Here is a 14950-nt window from a genome sequence, read left to right on the forward strand (position 1 = left end):
TCCTCCCTGGCCATGTTGGCCTCTCTGAAGAAAGACTGGACATCTGATTTCCACAGAGGCATCTGCCTATAGCACTGGTCAATCACTACACGGGTGACTTGTATGCATAACTCTTTACAAAGAGCACTCTTTTAAAATATAGGTTCAGCACTCTGTTGAAAAAAGCTCTAGCTCTGTGTTTAACAAGCAGGACTGATACTCTCTCTTTCTGTGTGGCACAGAAGTTTGGTTTACACCAGAAGGGAGAGAGACAGATCCTGCCATCTGTATGCTGTTGGTTCTGTCCCATATGAATGAATAATAGGTTTCCCACTGATTCTGCAGATCTGGGGAGGGATGGGGGGAATGTCCTTAAATGTATTGCTGTCACAGACGAAGAGATGTCTTATTCTTCAGCTATGACCATTTAGCATGAAATGGTCTCCATTTTGTCTTCTGGTCTCTTCTCCTGCCTTCATGTTTGTTAACCCACACAAATCTCTCTTCTGCAGACATTGATGAGTGCCTGAGTGCTTCCTGTGAGGGGCTTTGTGTGAACACAGAAGGGGGCTTTGTGTGTGAATGTGGCCCAGGGATGCAACTTGCTGCTGACCGGCACAGTTGTCAAGGTGGGTCAGACTGGGATGCAGGAAGGGAGGTCTAGAGGAAGATTTTTAAGAAATTGCAGAAGGAACTTTGGTAGGATGGATTGTCATGAGCCAATGGTATTGACCATCTTGATCCCAGATACTGATGAGTGCCTAGCAACACCCTGCCAGCAGCAGTGCCAAAACAGTATCGGCAGCTATCAATGTTCCTGCCACCCTGGGTTCTACCTGCATGGCAACCGACATTCCTGCATGGGTGAGTGAGCCTGCTTTTGTTGGGGAGCCCTTTCTTCTAAAACGAGTGGATTATCCTAGCCTAAAAGCTCTATGAACAGTAACAGCTATAGCTCTCTGGAGAACAACTTGGAACTGAATCATTTGAAGGATTTATTTCCTTTCATTTCAGAAATGTGGTCTGGGCAGGTAGTGTTATCATCATTGCTTTAGGGAACAGCCTGTTTCGACTGAGACATGAGGAGGCTGCAGTTTGGTTTGCCTGCTGCAAGTCAGAGTGACAGCAGCTATTTGGGTGACCTAAAACTGCACATTTGAAAATGGGTTGATGTCTCTTCATGTCCCTTCTTCTTAGTAGCATTCCCGACAGTGTCACATATTTAAACTCAGCAGAGATATTTTCCCATAATTGAGAAATAATGATGGAAAAGTTTTTCTGCTCAATGTTGTTTCTAGTCACTGATCATATCTCAGAGATAGTGTGGCTAACATGCTGACTTAGTAGGAAGGGATCAATAATAATACGGTCACCCAGACAGGTTTATCAAAAACATTCCAATGTCATGCTGTAATTTTCACTGCGTCTGCCTTTTTCTTTTCTTTGCAATGTAGTAGGCCAAAAGCATAGAAGTTCTGCTTCTGCTTTTGCTCAGGGCTGCCCAGGAAGCTGCCAATGCTTTTCTGGGAGCTCAGTGTACACCGTTTTATTGTTTGCATGCTAATAAAATTATGTTGTATCTTCAGAGTGATTTGGTTGCTTTAGATGAGTCAGGTTTTGGCTACAACAACGTACATGGGCAATTCCACATGGCAGCCTTAGCTTTTTTTTCTCTTGTGCTGTTCCTGGCTGTCTCTGAAGCTGATTTTAAACATTCCAGTCTGGATTGCAGTGGGTTGGCAACAGGGCTGGCTTGGTGCTGGGTCTGGACTGCTGGGACCACTGCAGGAGCAGATTGCTTGTTTCCCTACTTTTTGCCCTGCCCTGCCCTGCCCTGCCCTGCAGAGTAGGCAAGCCCCGTTGTCTGGCCTTTCTGTGGGCTAGCTTACCAGTGCCTGCCTTTTCCTTTTAGGGTTTGCTCCCTCCTCACTTGCCCTTGGTCTTTTCCTTTGCTTTCCAGGCATTGGCATGCAGGCATGCCTTCAACCCTCTTCCCACGTTCTCTCCTTTGACATTAACCCAGACCCTTTCTCTTCCCCTCCCCCCCCCTTTATTGTACCTTGGTTGTTCTGATGCTACAGTGATCAAAGCAAAGGTTGTTTCTTTGTTCCTACAGTCCACTGTAAGTCCACAGATCTCAGAAGATTCACTTCCCATTCCTAAGGAAGAATTAAGAAAAGTAAAAGAGAGCCCACAGTTATTCACTATCTGTATGCTATCTGCTGCATAGCTAGTAAATATGTGTTTCATAATGTGCCGTGAGTCTCATGCTTTCTGGCCCTTGATGGCTAAGCAGCAGGAATATCTGTACAGCCACAAGCTTGAGCTGACCTAGCTGTGCGGTAAGCCTCTAGCGCCCTGTGCATCTGGTGCAGATGTGAATGAATGCCGCCGACCCAGTGAGAAGCGAACCTGCCACCACTCCTGCCACAATACACTGGGGAGTTTTATGTGCAGCTGTCATCCAGGCTACCGGCTCACTGTGGACAGAGTGTCTTGTGAAGGTAAGGAAGCCCACCCTGGAAGAAAGCCCTTGTGATCCTTTGCATTGCATCAACTATTTGTTTACTGTGGTATAAACTGATGGACTGGAAAGGTCCTGAGACTATGGGGATGTGTATTAGGTTGCTTGGGATCTATGAGATGTATGTAAGTGCTGGGAGAACAGGGAAGGGTTGGAAAATGTATGAATGTACTCCACATCCATTCAGTAAGACAAAGTGACTAAGCCCAGCAGTGGCTGGCTTGCTGCTGTCAACTCCCTGGGATGGTGGCTCCGTTTCTTCCTCTAGACAGTCAGCATCCTGTTGCCGCTTCCTGGTTCATCTCACCTACATTGGTGAACATTGACAGGAGTGGCACAGTGATAGTGCTTTTGCCAAATGCATTGTTCCTATGGAGCAGAACTGTGACAATAGCTAACCCAAATCCCTCCCCTTTCTTCCTGTTGCTGACATTCCCAATGGTCCTAGTTATGCCTGCTGGTTCCTGGCCCACTCAGTAGACCACAGTTCAAGACCAATTCACAAGATGCTATTGAAACAGGGTTCTGGGTCTATTGGATTAGATTATCTTCCCTCAGCAGACCAGCTTTCTGGTGCAGGGATTTATTTTTCTAACTCTGCACCTTTCCTCTTTTTAAATCTTTTTTAAAAAAATACACACACACACACACACACACACACACACACATACTCTGTGTGTGTGTGTGTGTATGTATGTATGTGTATGTGTGTATGTATGTATGTGTATGTATGTATGTATGTATTTATATATATATATATATATATATATATATATATATATATATATATAAAATTGGCCTGATAGGCTGATGTTTGTATGGTAAAGGGAACTCTCCTGCTATGTGCTGGATTGCTTAGAAACAGCATTGGGTTTATCCAGCTGTTCCCAAGTGGACGTGAGTGGAAGGAGGCAGTTGCCTTCCCATTCCCAGGTAGATTAGTATTGTGTGGTCTGGGAGATTTTCCAGCTCCGGGAAAGGAGGCAAAGAGCAGGTGGCAGCAACCCTACCATGCAATCCTACCATGCAAAGAGCTTGCAATACGAACATCCAATCTGCTTTTAAAAGAACTGTAAAATAACTTGCAGCAGTTTTTACAGATAGCTGTTTCTGTCATGTACTGTAGACTTTTGTATGCAATTGTCCTTGATATACATTACACTGATGAAAATTTCCAAGAAACATTTTATTACGTTTGCTCGTTTGCTATTTTCCTTGAAGTGTAATTTTGCAATGTACATTTTTCACTGTAAGCTCTTGAAGTTTTTTATAAAACTACCCCTTTCTGTTTGCAGCTTTCAGAAACGTATCTTTTTCTTCCAGAGTGTCTCTTAAAAGGTGCTTTTTTATGTGAACTTTTTACCAGATAGATAGAAATTAGTAGTCGCCAGGCAAAGCTCTACCTGTCCCATAAGCAGTCTGTTTTGACAGATGTTCCCTATTTTTTAAAAATGGGACTTCATTTACTCTAGAGATATGGAATTTATGGACACTTTGTGCTCCATTAACATGGCTTTTCAAAAGCCTCTGTTTTTGTCATCAGATAAGACTGAAGTCAAAAGCTAGGTAAAAGGCACAGCTGAGAGCACAGTATAAAAGCTCTAGTTCATGGAGTAGAAATACGTCCCAACAGTGGCCTTGAGGCTATTTAAGTGACATATATTTTGGTTGTGCATTGGAGGGGGGGAGTATTTCTGAACATAACTGGTCATTCCTCTCTCTTTCTCTCTCTCTCTTCCCCATTCCTCTCTCCTGGCTCACAGGTTTTTCAAAAACCAGCCTGGCCCCTTCTCCCATTTTACAATCTCTCCAGCAGCCGCCAACTCTGCTACGCCTTTCTCCAGAATCCATAGGGCCTGTCTTGCCCCCCAGGGGTTCCCCTCCTTCCCCAGGACTTGCTCCCTCAAGCGTACCTGGAACCCCATCTCCTTCCCCACTCCTTCCCATTCTTTCCGTGCTTCCACCTGCAACTTCTCCCACCTCCACATCTCCTCCTCGCAGTTCAACTCTTGGCACCTCCTTCTGGCCCAGAACTGCTAGGCCTTCTCTGCCAGTGAGCCCTCTGCCACCACCTCTGCTGCAAAAGAAGGTCAGCCCATCCCTTCCCCCAAGCCCTTTGACTCCCTCAGTTCCCCCTGATGCCCTGCCATCTGGCTGCTGGCATGGAGGGGTTCTTCATGAAAATAGCAGCTACTGGACTGAGTCACCATGTCTGAATTGCTCCTGCAAGGTATGTGGCATATTTTGAGTTCCTAGCCTTCTCTCCAACTTCAAATATTATGCTGGTGCTGCCTGTGTTGTCTTATTTCAGGGTGGGCAAGTGTTTTGTCGAGCAGTGACATGTGAAGTTTCCTGTTCTCACCCAATTCCTCCAGCCCAGGGAGAGTGCTGTCCTAGCTGCACAGGTAAGGGAAGTACCCACTAGATCAAGGCTGTATATGTTTGTGTGAGACCGGAACATGTGGACCTTCCCCAGTTCCGGCCCTAGGGAATTTTCACCATATACCCCCTTCCCACTCAAATGACCCAGAAACAGTCGCTAGTTTCTGGAACCTGGCTTTGATAAGTCCCCATTCCTATTTTTATTCAAGTTTTTGTCTCCTGGGAATTATGTAAAAGTTGAGTTTCTGGAACGGCCATGCTTCATGGATCATCTCATTCCCTAGGGTATCTGAAAGTTGGGCAGAAGGTAGATGCATCTTCACTCAGACAGGTGCCATGTCTTGTGCAACCTGTCATTTTGCATAAAAGGTAAATGGCCCTGTGAGTTGAGCTTGACTTCTGGTAATTACATGGATAGGGCCATGCAGCTTTGTTGGTAACACAATAGAAGCACTTGGCATTGCCTTCTTCTAGGATTTTTTTTTTTAAAATTTTTTGGTCTAATCCATGCCCTTGGATTTTCTTGGTGGCTTCCCATCCAAGAGCGATCCAGATCCAACTCTATTTAGCATTGTGGAGATCAGCAAAGATGATGGCACCTGAGCTAGGCATCATTCTGCATACAGCTGTTAGCAAATTATAGGATAGCTTTGAGGGTTTTTTTAGATCATCTTTAATCTAAAGCTAAAAAATTGGCATTATCCCACCAAATTTAAAGTAAAAAAGATGTATTGGTCAAATTCTCATGAGGTTTTCAATAATATCATCTTTAGATTCTAGTATTGCTTGAACCTTGTGAGGTTTGGCAATTTCAGCCATTTTTCATTTAGCAAATTTATTTCTTTATTAGATTGACATCCCATCTTTTCTTCACTTGTTCAAGGCAGGATACATAGCATCCCCTTCTTCTATTTTTTCCCCACAAAGCAATCCTGTGAGGCAGGTTGGGTTGAGAGAGTAACTGGCCCAAAGTGAACTTCTATTGCTGAGGGTGAATTAGGTGAATCACAATGCACCCTAGCTCTCAATCATTACGGACATCATCTGGAATATCACAGATCTATCATGGTGCTCACAAACATTCCTTAACCTAGCCTTCCTTTAACCTAAAAAACAGCTCTGAAGTCTTAAAAAAAAAAAAAAGGAATGGACACAGCAGAGTAGAACAATCTTTCTCAACCTGGTGGCCTTCTCTAAGCCTGTTGGGCCTAATGGGAGTACATATACATATGGTGGTTTGCATGTTGGGGACAACTGAAATAGAGCTTTTAACAGTGTGCATTAGCCAAGAGGTGCCTTGGACTATATGTGACTTGCAAATTGTGATATTGTTACAAGTGTTTTCATCTATGGAATACTGGAGAGCATCTAGCAAAAGTCTTTGAAAATGTCTACATGCTGACCACGGAATCTTTCCCAGTTAAGAGAAAGGTAAAATGGGGCTGTCTCCCTTAGTTCTTGTCCCTTCAGAGGTTCTTCTCATTCCTGTTTCCTACAGGCTGTTTCTATTATGGGATGTCCAGAGTTGAAGGGGACGTATTCTCTCTCTCTGAGGAGAACTGCACAGTCTGTGTCTGCCTGGTGAGCCTCGCAGAGTCCCAGGGAATTGGGGCTGGTCTTCTTTCTTTGAGGACATATAAATAACTATCTGCTAATACTGATATCTTTAGATGGAAGTGAAGCTTCAAATAATGACTGTTGCTTTTGCTACGAGCCAGCTAACAACATTGTATTGAAGCTTGTAAATGTCTTGGTGGACATCTTTTTTTAACCAATGGTCCAGAAAATGGGGTTGAATTAAAAGAAGGAACTAGAGTTGCTGCTGCTGTCCCTCCTCCTCCTCTTTTTTTACTTTATAGCACAAATTGTTATCCAATTTAACATGCAGTTTCAGACCCACAAATGATTTTAACTGGTCTCTATAGCCATATCTTGGGTCACTGATTATCTACTGTTTGTCAAAGATGCCAAGTTTCAAAAACAAAAGTACAGAAAGAGGGGAGAACAGTGCAATAGTGGAAGAGAAAATACTAGCCAGATTCTATCAAACTTGGATTTTCCTTTTGCTTTCATGCCACCCAGTCTCCTTCTATGAACCTGGATATTCAGAGGCACGTGCAAGGAGTGTGCCCTGTGTTTTCAATCCTGTGCAAGGAACCCACAGGCAGGAACAGGAGATAGTGTGTTACTACCCTTCCCCCATTGCCCTCACAAACAATGAAAGGAGCCCCTCTCACTACAAGCTGTACTCTCTTCCTTTTCAACCTTCATTGTTAGCATTCTTATCCACATAACCACTGGGATGCCTGTCTCCAGTGGTTGAAGTCTGCTATCCAGGAAGAGTGCATAGAATTGATTGGGTGAGCAGAGTCTTTCCAAAGGGTGATTTTGTATGTGAGACGCACTGAGACTCATTACCAGCCACATCATGGCTGGGAGCAATACTAATCCTAATGTTAGGCGGTAGGTGTCATGAAAGGGGAGCATACCCTCCTGTGTTAAATGTATTGATATTGTGTTTATTGCCAAGGAGAAGCTTGTAGGATCTCTCTGTCCCAGGGCCCAAAATGGTCTTGGTGGTCTTGGTATTAAACCCTTGACTTAGAGCATGTCTTGTTTATCTGAGGTGGCAAAATGCATTGAGGTGGTCCAGGGTGAGGAGCATCTGGAATTTACTGGAAAGAATGTGTGTGAGTATTTGGGAGGAAAAGTATTGTGATTAGGATAATACGTTCATTCTCAGTGACAGTCTTTCTCCTCTTGTTGCCTAGAAATTATAGTGGCTGAAATCTAAAATATCCCGATGCCACAGTTTATGGGACACCATTCACAAATATAATCCAGATGTGACATCAGCCTGAAATTACATTGGACAAGGCAGAGAAAATGAAAAATTGACCAAACTGCACTGTAATGTTTATTTTTCATTCCAGGCAGGCAACATTTCCTGCATTTCTCCAGAATGTACACCCAGTCCATGTCCCAGTTCTACTCAGACAGATTGTTGTCCCTGCCAGCCAGGTAGATGTCTCTTGATAACTTGATCAAGGCCATAAAGAAGTCTTGTCTTTTACAGACAATGCAAAAGAAGGATGGTGGGAAGTCGTTCTTTGAAAGGCCTGGTCCAAACAAACAGGACATCCTACGTGTAGGTGATACTAGTATTCACAGTGTAAAGACTTTTCAATGCTTGAGTGCACTGAAATATAAATATTAAGTAAATATAATTATCTGGGCTAGAACTGTCCTTGAAATGTTAACATGTCCTATTCACACTGCAAATGGGTGAGTAAGTGATTATGTCCTGATTTGTTGGTGCTGGTCGTGGGGGATAACCCTCACATGGAAAGTATGTATATCAAAGAGAGTACATACTTTCAGAAGTTTGCTCCCAGTATCTAGCTTGCTAAGTGGAAGGGACCATGAGTATAAGAGAACATTCAGGCATACAGTGACCTTAAGTAGAGTACTGAATGCAGGAATAACTCTACCGTATGATCTGAGGAGAGCAAAACCTATTCCATAAGACTATTGACCAGGAGGATAATCACTGAAAACAGCCTGCATCGAAATTCTACACTGCCTTCCAGTTTTAAAAACTTCCAAGGCAGTTTACAACATTCAGCTGAAATCATTAGGGCAACCAAATGTGCATCCTTAAAATTGAAGATTTTAAAAGGCCTTGGATAAGTAAACGAAAGATCTTTTCCTGCTGTGAAAAAATAAATACAGTGGTACCTCGAGTTATGAACGCCTCTGCTTACGAATTTTTCGTGTTACGACCAGCTCCGGCCCCAAAAATTTACCTCGTGTTGCAAACCACCTCGAGTTACGAACCGGATCCACGGCCATTTTCCACCCCTGACACGTGGTCCGCGGCCATTTTCCGCCCCTGACACGTGGTCTGCGGCCATTTTCCCGCCCCTGACACGTGGTCTGCGGCCATTTTCCGCCCCTGACACGTGGTCTGCGGCCATTTTCCCGCCCCTGACACGTGGTCCGCAGCCATTTTCCCGCCCCTGACACGTGGTCCATGGCCATTTTCCCGCCCGACACGTGGTCTGCGGCCATTTTCGCACCCCTGGCACGTGGTCCGCGGCCATTTTTCCGCCCCTGACATGTGGTCTGCGGCCATTTTCCCGCCCCTGACACGTGGTCCGCGGCCATTTTTCCGCCCCTGACTCTCCCTCCAAGCAATAGCTGCCTCCCTGTCCTCCACGCCAGAACGGATTAACGGTAATTACATTGAACCTTATGGGAAAATTTGCCTCGTGTTGTGACCAATTCGAGTTGCAACCAGAGTCACGGAACGGATTAAATTCATAACTCAAGGTACCACTTACATTTGACACTAGACAGGGGACCCTGGGGGAAGAATTTCAAGGAGGGATGCTGAATAAATGAAAATTAAAGTAGAAATATCTGTGTAGTATGACAAGATATAGTGGTATACATTTGGAAGATAAGAGCTATGGGCCCAAGATCATAAGAACTATATTCATTAATTTATAAATGTGATGCCATAGATGAACTGGCCCCTTATCCGGTCATCAATCACACTCTTTTCTGTGGAAAGACCACCTGTGTCATGCTCCTCTTTCCTATGAATCTTCTACAGTAGGACTGACCTACTGTTGTCTTCCTCTGTAGCAGAGTGTCATTTCCGCGGGCAGATATATGCAGAAGGGACAGAGTTCAACCCGGATGGTGATGACTGTACCACCTGTGTGTGCAGGGTACGTGTTTTATCTGGACTCATCTACCTTTCTAACCTCAGAAGATGTGCCAATCACCTTTCCCTCAGTGCACTCAGAGTCTCTCTTGATTTCGCTCCCTTACACACACACACAAATGCTCACACTTATAGCCTTAAGTTTTGCTCTCTCCCAGTGAGAAGCACGTACTGAGACATAAACATTGGCAGCAGCTTAAGCCTCTGCTTCCCATCATTTCACCTAAGAAACCATGCATTTCAATTATTAGAAGGACGCCTTTGAACTGTTCTTTCTCGTTGTTCTTGAAGCCTTGCACACTTTCCTTATCTGTTAAAAGGGAAGCATCCTTTCTTTTCCTGCTTCACTGCAGAAACTTCAAGCTGTTACATGAGTTCTATCGGTGTTTCAGGACTGTATGGCGACTGTGAAATTGGCTAAATTAGCCCTCAGAAGGGAGAGCCTTATTAATAGCCCTTGAGTGCTCTGTGGCGAAGGAGAGAAGAGGCAAGATATAAAATGTTGAAGCATTTTTTTTAAAATGATTATGCCACATCTTTCTTTTGCCATGGCACTGAAAGCAGCTGACAAATTAAAAATGCAAAGAAAAACACAGAACAGTCAAACTCGGTTTAAAAGCATGTAACATGTAAAATCATCACGGAACAACTCAAAAGGCATATTTCTGGAGATTCTTGATCCCTTGTCTAAAGATAGAGCTATGTGGACTAAGAGCACCCTCGCATGGGAATGCATTCTACAAATTACATTCCCCCTATATGCCTGAATTACAGTCCTGAAAGGTATAGGAGCTTCTTAAAAGTGGTGTTGTACAAATAAGGTAAATAATAAATATATCCGTAAACAATAGCATCTTGTTCCATCCAGTTCCTGTCAACAGTAGATCACCCACCAAGGTGACTGTGGAATTCTTAGTCCCACATTCTGTCTGGAAGCCCAACTGAAACAGATCCAGAAAATCGCTAGGGAAACATTGCATAGATTGGGAGGTGTAGAGCGTGATTTCCCTAATTTAAAAATAACTGCTAAAAAGCAATTGTGGACACCCGTCTTGATGACTTCCTCTCTGTATCCTTCTCATTCATACCGGTGCCCTGTCCTTCCTCAGCAAGGTGAAGTGGAATGCTCCTTCATTCCCTGCCCCACACCGGGGTGTCCCCACGAGGACTGGCTGTTGGCTCCAGGGCAGTGCTGCTTCACCTGCCGAAGGACTGCGCTCTTGACAGGTGAGATCCCTGCAGCCAGCCTGATGTACACGTATGTCTGTGATGGGAAGGTTCATGGAAGCAGTGGAGTACCTAAGAGGCATTAGATACCCATGCCCGTCAGGGGGCTAAGGCAAGGACACGTGGCACATTGACCCTCACTCCACCCCTCACAATCCCCATATACAGTCTGATTTATGTATTTATGCAACATGGATATGTAGTTCATTCAATATCCATAGGATCTCCCTACAAGCAAAGTAAACAATAAAACCAAGTAAAACTAAATACGTTAAAAACACACAATAATAAGCAGAGCGGCCTTGAAGTGCTTAAAGGACAAAAGATCTAGTCAGGTAGTAAATATTAAATCCAAACGCAAGAGTTAAAAAAAACAGCACCTGAGTTGCTTTCTTGCCTGATGGAATCCATTACAGAAATAAAACCTATAACACATCTCTATCAAAAGGTTAATATTCTTTTAAAGTGGACATTTCTGGGATATTTCAAACATGGACTAAAGAACTGGAATTTCCAATAAAGCCACAGCAATGGCTCCAGGTCCTTAAAAATGTTAAAATGGTATCTACAGATTTGAGATTAAGGTTGATTCATCAAAAAACTGTGTTTAGAGTATACTGGACTTTAGAGTATACTGGACTCCCCAGAGAATGTATATGAAAAGATGGATGTCAAATTTTTTATACTGGCGGTGTAAGAGATTTGGGAGCTCACTGACACCCATGATATGGTCAGTTATCTTTATTATCTTTATCAATATTTAGTATTTTGGGGGGATTGTGTATTAATCTATATTAATAGATTTATGGGAAAAGCTAATATTTAAAGATTACTTAACTCCTAGTATATTACTTGATTAATATAAATTAAGATGTTAATGTAGAATTATGTACCAAAGCTTTGGCATTTGATTCTTTCTCAGGAATTGTGGTTGTATCGAGCATTGAGGGTTGCAAAAAGAATGATACAGTGTTAAGAAATTGGAAAAGTGATATTATTCCAGATGTCAAGGAATGGTTGTTGGAAACGTGTATCTATTTGTTTGGAAAAGGCAGTATTTTTTACCAATCAAAGGATGCACCATTATGTGTTACTATGGCAGAGGTGTTGTGATATTTTACAATAATATCTTGTATTGTTTATATCATTGGTTCTCAACGGGGGCGGTACCGCCCCCCCGGGGGACGGTGGGAGGATGCTGACGGTCGGTGAACTTGTTTTGGGCGGTAGGGGGGCAGTGGGCATGTTTTGGGCGGTAGAGAGGCGATGAGCATGTTTTGGCATTCGAACTTAATTTTAAAACTCCCCCAAAAATTTATTAAATCGATTATCCGGTGTACACCATTTGTACCAGCAATAAAACGAACTTACGCGACAGCTGCCCTCACGCACTTCTAAGAATGGTGAGATGAATTTGTATTCTAGGTAGGATGACCTTGAAGAACTCGACACTATGATTTTTCTCCGATCCCAACCAGCACAGCGCATGCGTCAGCTGTTTTTCCGCGCGATTAATCGCAGTGCGTGTGTTGAGCGTCCTTTCAATATGAATGTTTGATTTGACCCGTGTTTCTTGAGTTGCTTTTCGTTCGCTTCATTTTTTTTGCATTAGTCATTTTAATTTTAATAAAAGGAATGCAATTACATTCCAGGGCAAAAGTATCGAGTTAAATCGAACAAATTTGGTGTGTAAGTCTACTGAAAAAAATTACTTAAAATTTTTGCCTTTTATAATTCAGTAACTCCCACCCCCCTCCCCAAAGGCTGGCATTGAAAAATTTTCCGCTCCTTAGGGGGGCGGCAGCTTCAAAAAGGTTGAGAATCACTGGTTTATATTATAGTAGTGAATTCATTAGTAAACCAGTGACTATTGGTAAGTATAAAATATAAGATAGACATCCTTCCTTCTTAGTTTGTATCATTAGTTTGGATTTTTAATTTTTTAAGCTGTTGCTGCTTCTTTTTTTTCCGTAAGATTAAAGATTGCATTAAAGATATTTAATTTTAAAAAAAGTAGTCCATAAGACGAGAAGGCAGACTGACCAGGCAATTTTTCTCCAGATGAAAGAGGGAACAAAACACAGGATAGTTTTCAAATATCTAATGTAAGTTTTCTTTATCTGATTAGTTTTCCCAGTGCCAACTCTACCCCTACCCCATACGGTCCAAAATTGCTTCAACAGGAGCATCCCGTTCTCTCTCTCTTTCTCCTCCCTCGAGGACATAGCAGCGTCACCTACACCCACATCCATAGATTCTGTAATTACACACAATGGTGTGATACACATAACAAACAAGCAGCACTGCACATGTAAATATGAAGTAAGAACAAAATTAGTAGACCATGTAACATTGGCTTCTGATCTCCCTAAGAGAAACATTCTTTGGAGTCTGTCTTTCAGAGCTGACCCTGCTGTTGGCATCTTCCTTACCTCAGGATGAGTCCTTTACAGCCCAGGCCCAGCCAGAGCCAGTACAAAGGGAGGCAAGTAGAAAAACATTAGATCGCAATCCCTAAGCCTCTCTAGGAGCTGTAGCAAAACATTTACAGGGCAGTTCTTTCTTCAGTGAGACCCTTCATGATTAGGACAGACAGACAGATCAGACTAAATATCAGACTAACTATCCATGCAGGTCTTGATTCTCCTTCTTACAACAATGGGCTTTGGGAGTGTAAATTGCTGATAATATTTCTCTTAGCAAGCATTCTGGTAAGTGGGAGCGTTTTACCTTTGCTGAGATATATTTACCAATGTTTCTTTTCATTGTCTCTCTTTTCTTGACCAGGTTGCTTTATAGATGACAATGGAATTGAATTTCCAGTAGGACAACTCTGGTCACCGGGTGATCCCTGTGAGTTATGCATCTGCCAGGTGAATGATAACCTGCTCTATTTTCACTTAGTTTTAAACTTCCAGTCTCCTATCACACAATGTTGTTTGTTTGTTTATTTGTTTATTTATTTATTTTCATCAGATTTTTATCCCACCTTTGGTAGAGTAGCCCCCTAACACTCCCCAGCCAAGATTCAGATGGATACTTTGAAGAATGTAGCTGAAACTCCAGTTTTGTTTGCCTGGGGTATCCTAGGATATACGGGGCAGAGCCAAATAGCTACGTTAAATGCTATCCTCCAGTATCTGAATTGGCAGAAAAAGTATGCTGGGATATATCACGTTGCCCTCCTTGGTAATCCCTAGTCTGCTTCAGTAACGAGGCCACCATTTTACTGTTTCCATGCTGGACAAGTTAAGGAAGGTGATCAGTGGACTCCCTGGGCTTAATTTCCCCTCCCATCGAGTGCCACCTGTCAGTGGGAAAAACAACTATCATTCATTGATAACAGAAATAGTAACACACAGCTCTCAGAGCCCAGTTAGCTTCCCGGTTTAAGCTGATCTCCTGCATAGCACGGAACTAGGGCTAACCTGATTTTTTAAAACATTGGTCTACTGCTCTTTCAGAAAAAGCACAAAATCCATGTACTGTATATAAGGAGCCTGAGTAAAACTGGCTAAGCATTGCATGGGTGGATCCACTAGCTGTCAGGTGTCTGGTTTTTCCTGCAGTCTAAGCCAGAATGGCAAGGGGGAACAGTGGCCGGTGCCTGGAGGCAATGCTGGCTCAAGGGTATATGGCACCCCTGGGCTACATTGAATGATGGGATCATCTCCTGCCAATGTTAAGTTTTGCATTTTTAGAAGGATTCAGAAGGAGGGATGGCATTGGTGCTCTCTCAGCTTTGGCACCCTGGGCCAGTGCCTACTCCGTCTTAGCCTAAAGCTGGCCCTGTCTGGAGGGGAGGAGGTGTGCTGCAGTAAAGTGAGGGTGAATTGGAGCTGGGCAGATTGCAACCCTTGACCATGTCATTTCCACTTTGTTGGTGAAGTGTGAGCAGAGCAAATATTATATCAGGAAAATAGGTAAAACACAACTGTAAAACTGAAACAGTTAATATGCTTTAAGTTGCTTCCAAGTTGAGGGGATGAGACAGAGGCAACTTCATAAACACTTGGTTTATATAAAAAATGGGCATGTTTGTGCTGCCATTAGGAGGATGTGAGGATGAGCACTTTGTGGGGCTCCTGAGTGCCATAATTGGATTA

The 14950-nt window shown here is 43.2% G+C and overlaps 1 protein-coding gene across 2 annotated transcripts in view; it reads left to right on the forward strand.

Annotated features, from left to right (window-relative positions):
* The window catches only part of VWCE (von Willebrand factor C and EGF domains), a 30643-nt gene that overhangs the window by 5567 nt on the left and 10126 nt on the right, over window positions 1-14950 (forward strand). For both annotated transcript variants that reach the window (XM_088146202.1, XM_088146203.1), the window contains 10 exons: window positions 492-608; window positions 727-843; window positions 2355-2483; window positions 4267-4733; window positions 4815-4908; window positions 6384-6466; window positions 7819-7906; window positions 9536-9621; window positions 10727-10844; window positions 13632-13717. In XM_088146202.1, the coding sequence (XP_088002328.1) occupies window positions 492-608; window positions 727-843; window positions 2355-2483; window positions 4267-4733; window positions 4815-4908; window positions 6384-6466; window positions 7819-7906; window positions 9536-9621; window positions 10727-10844; window positions 13632-13717 (1385 nt within the window). The remainder of the gene's footprint in view (window positions 1-491; window positions 609-726; window positions 844-2354; window positions 2484-4266; window positions 4734-4814; window positions 4909-6383; window positions 6467-7818; window positions 7907-9535; window positions 9622-10726; window positions 10845-13631; window positions 13718-14950) is intronic.

The sequence above is a fragment of the Python bivittatus genome, unplaced genomic scaffold (genome assembly GCF_059951505.1).
Source record: "Python bivittatus isolate LINGU-HERP-01145 unplaced genomic scaffold, Pbiv_v1 ctg000480_np1212, whole genome shotgun sequence".
Taxonomy (NCBI): Eukaryota; Metazoa; Chordata; class Lepidosauria; order Squamata; family Pythonidae; genus Python; species Python bivittatus.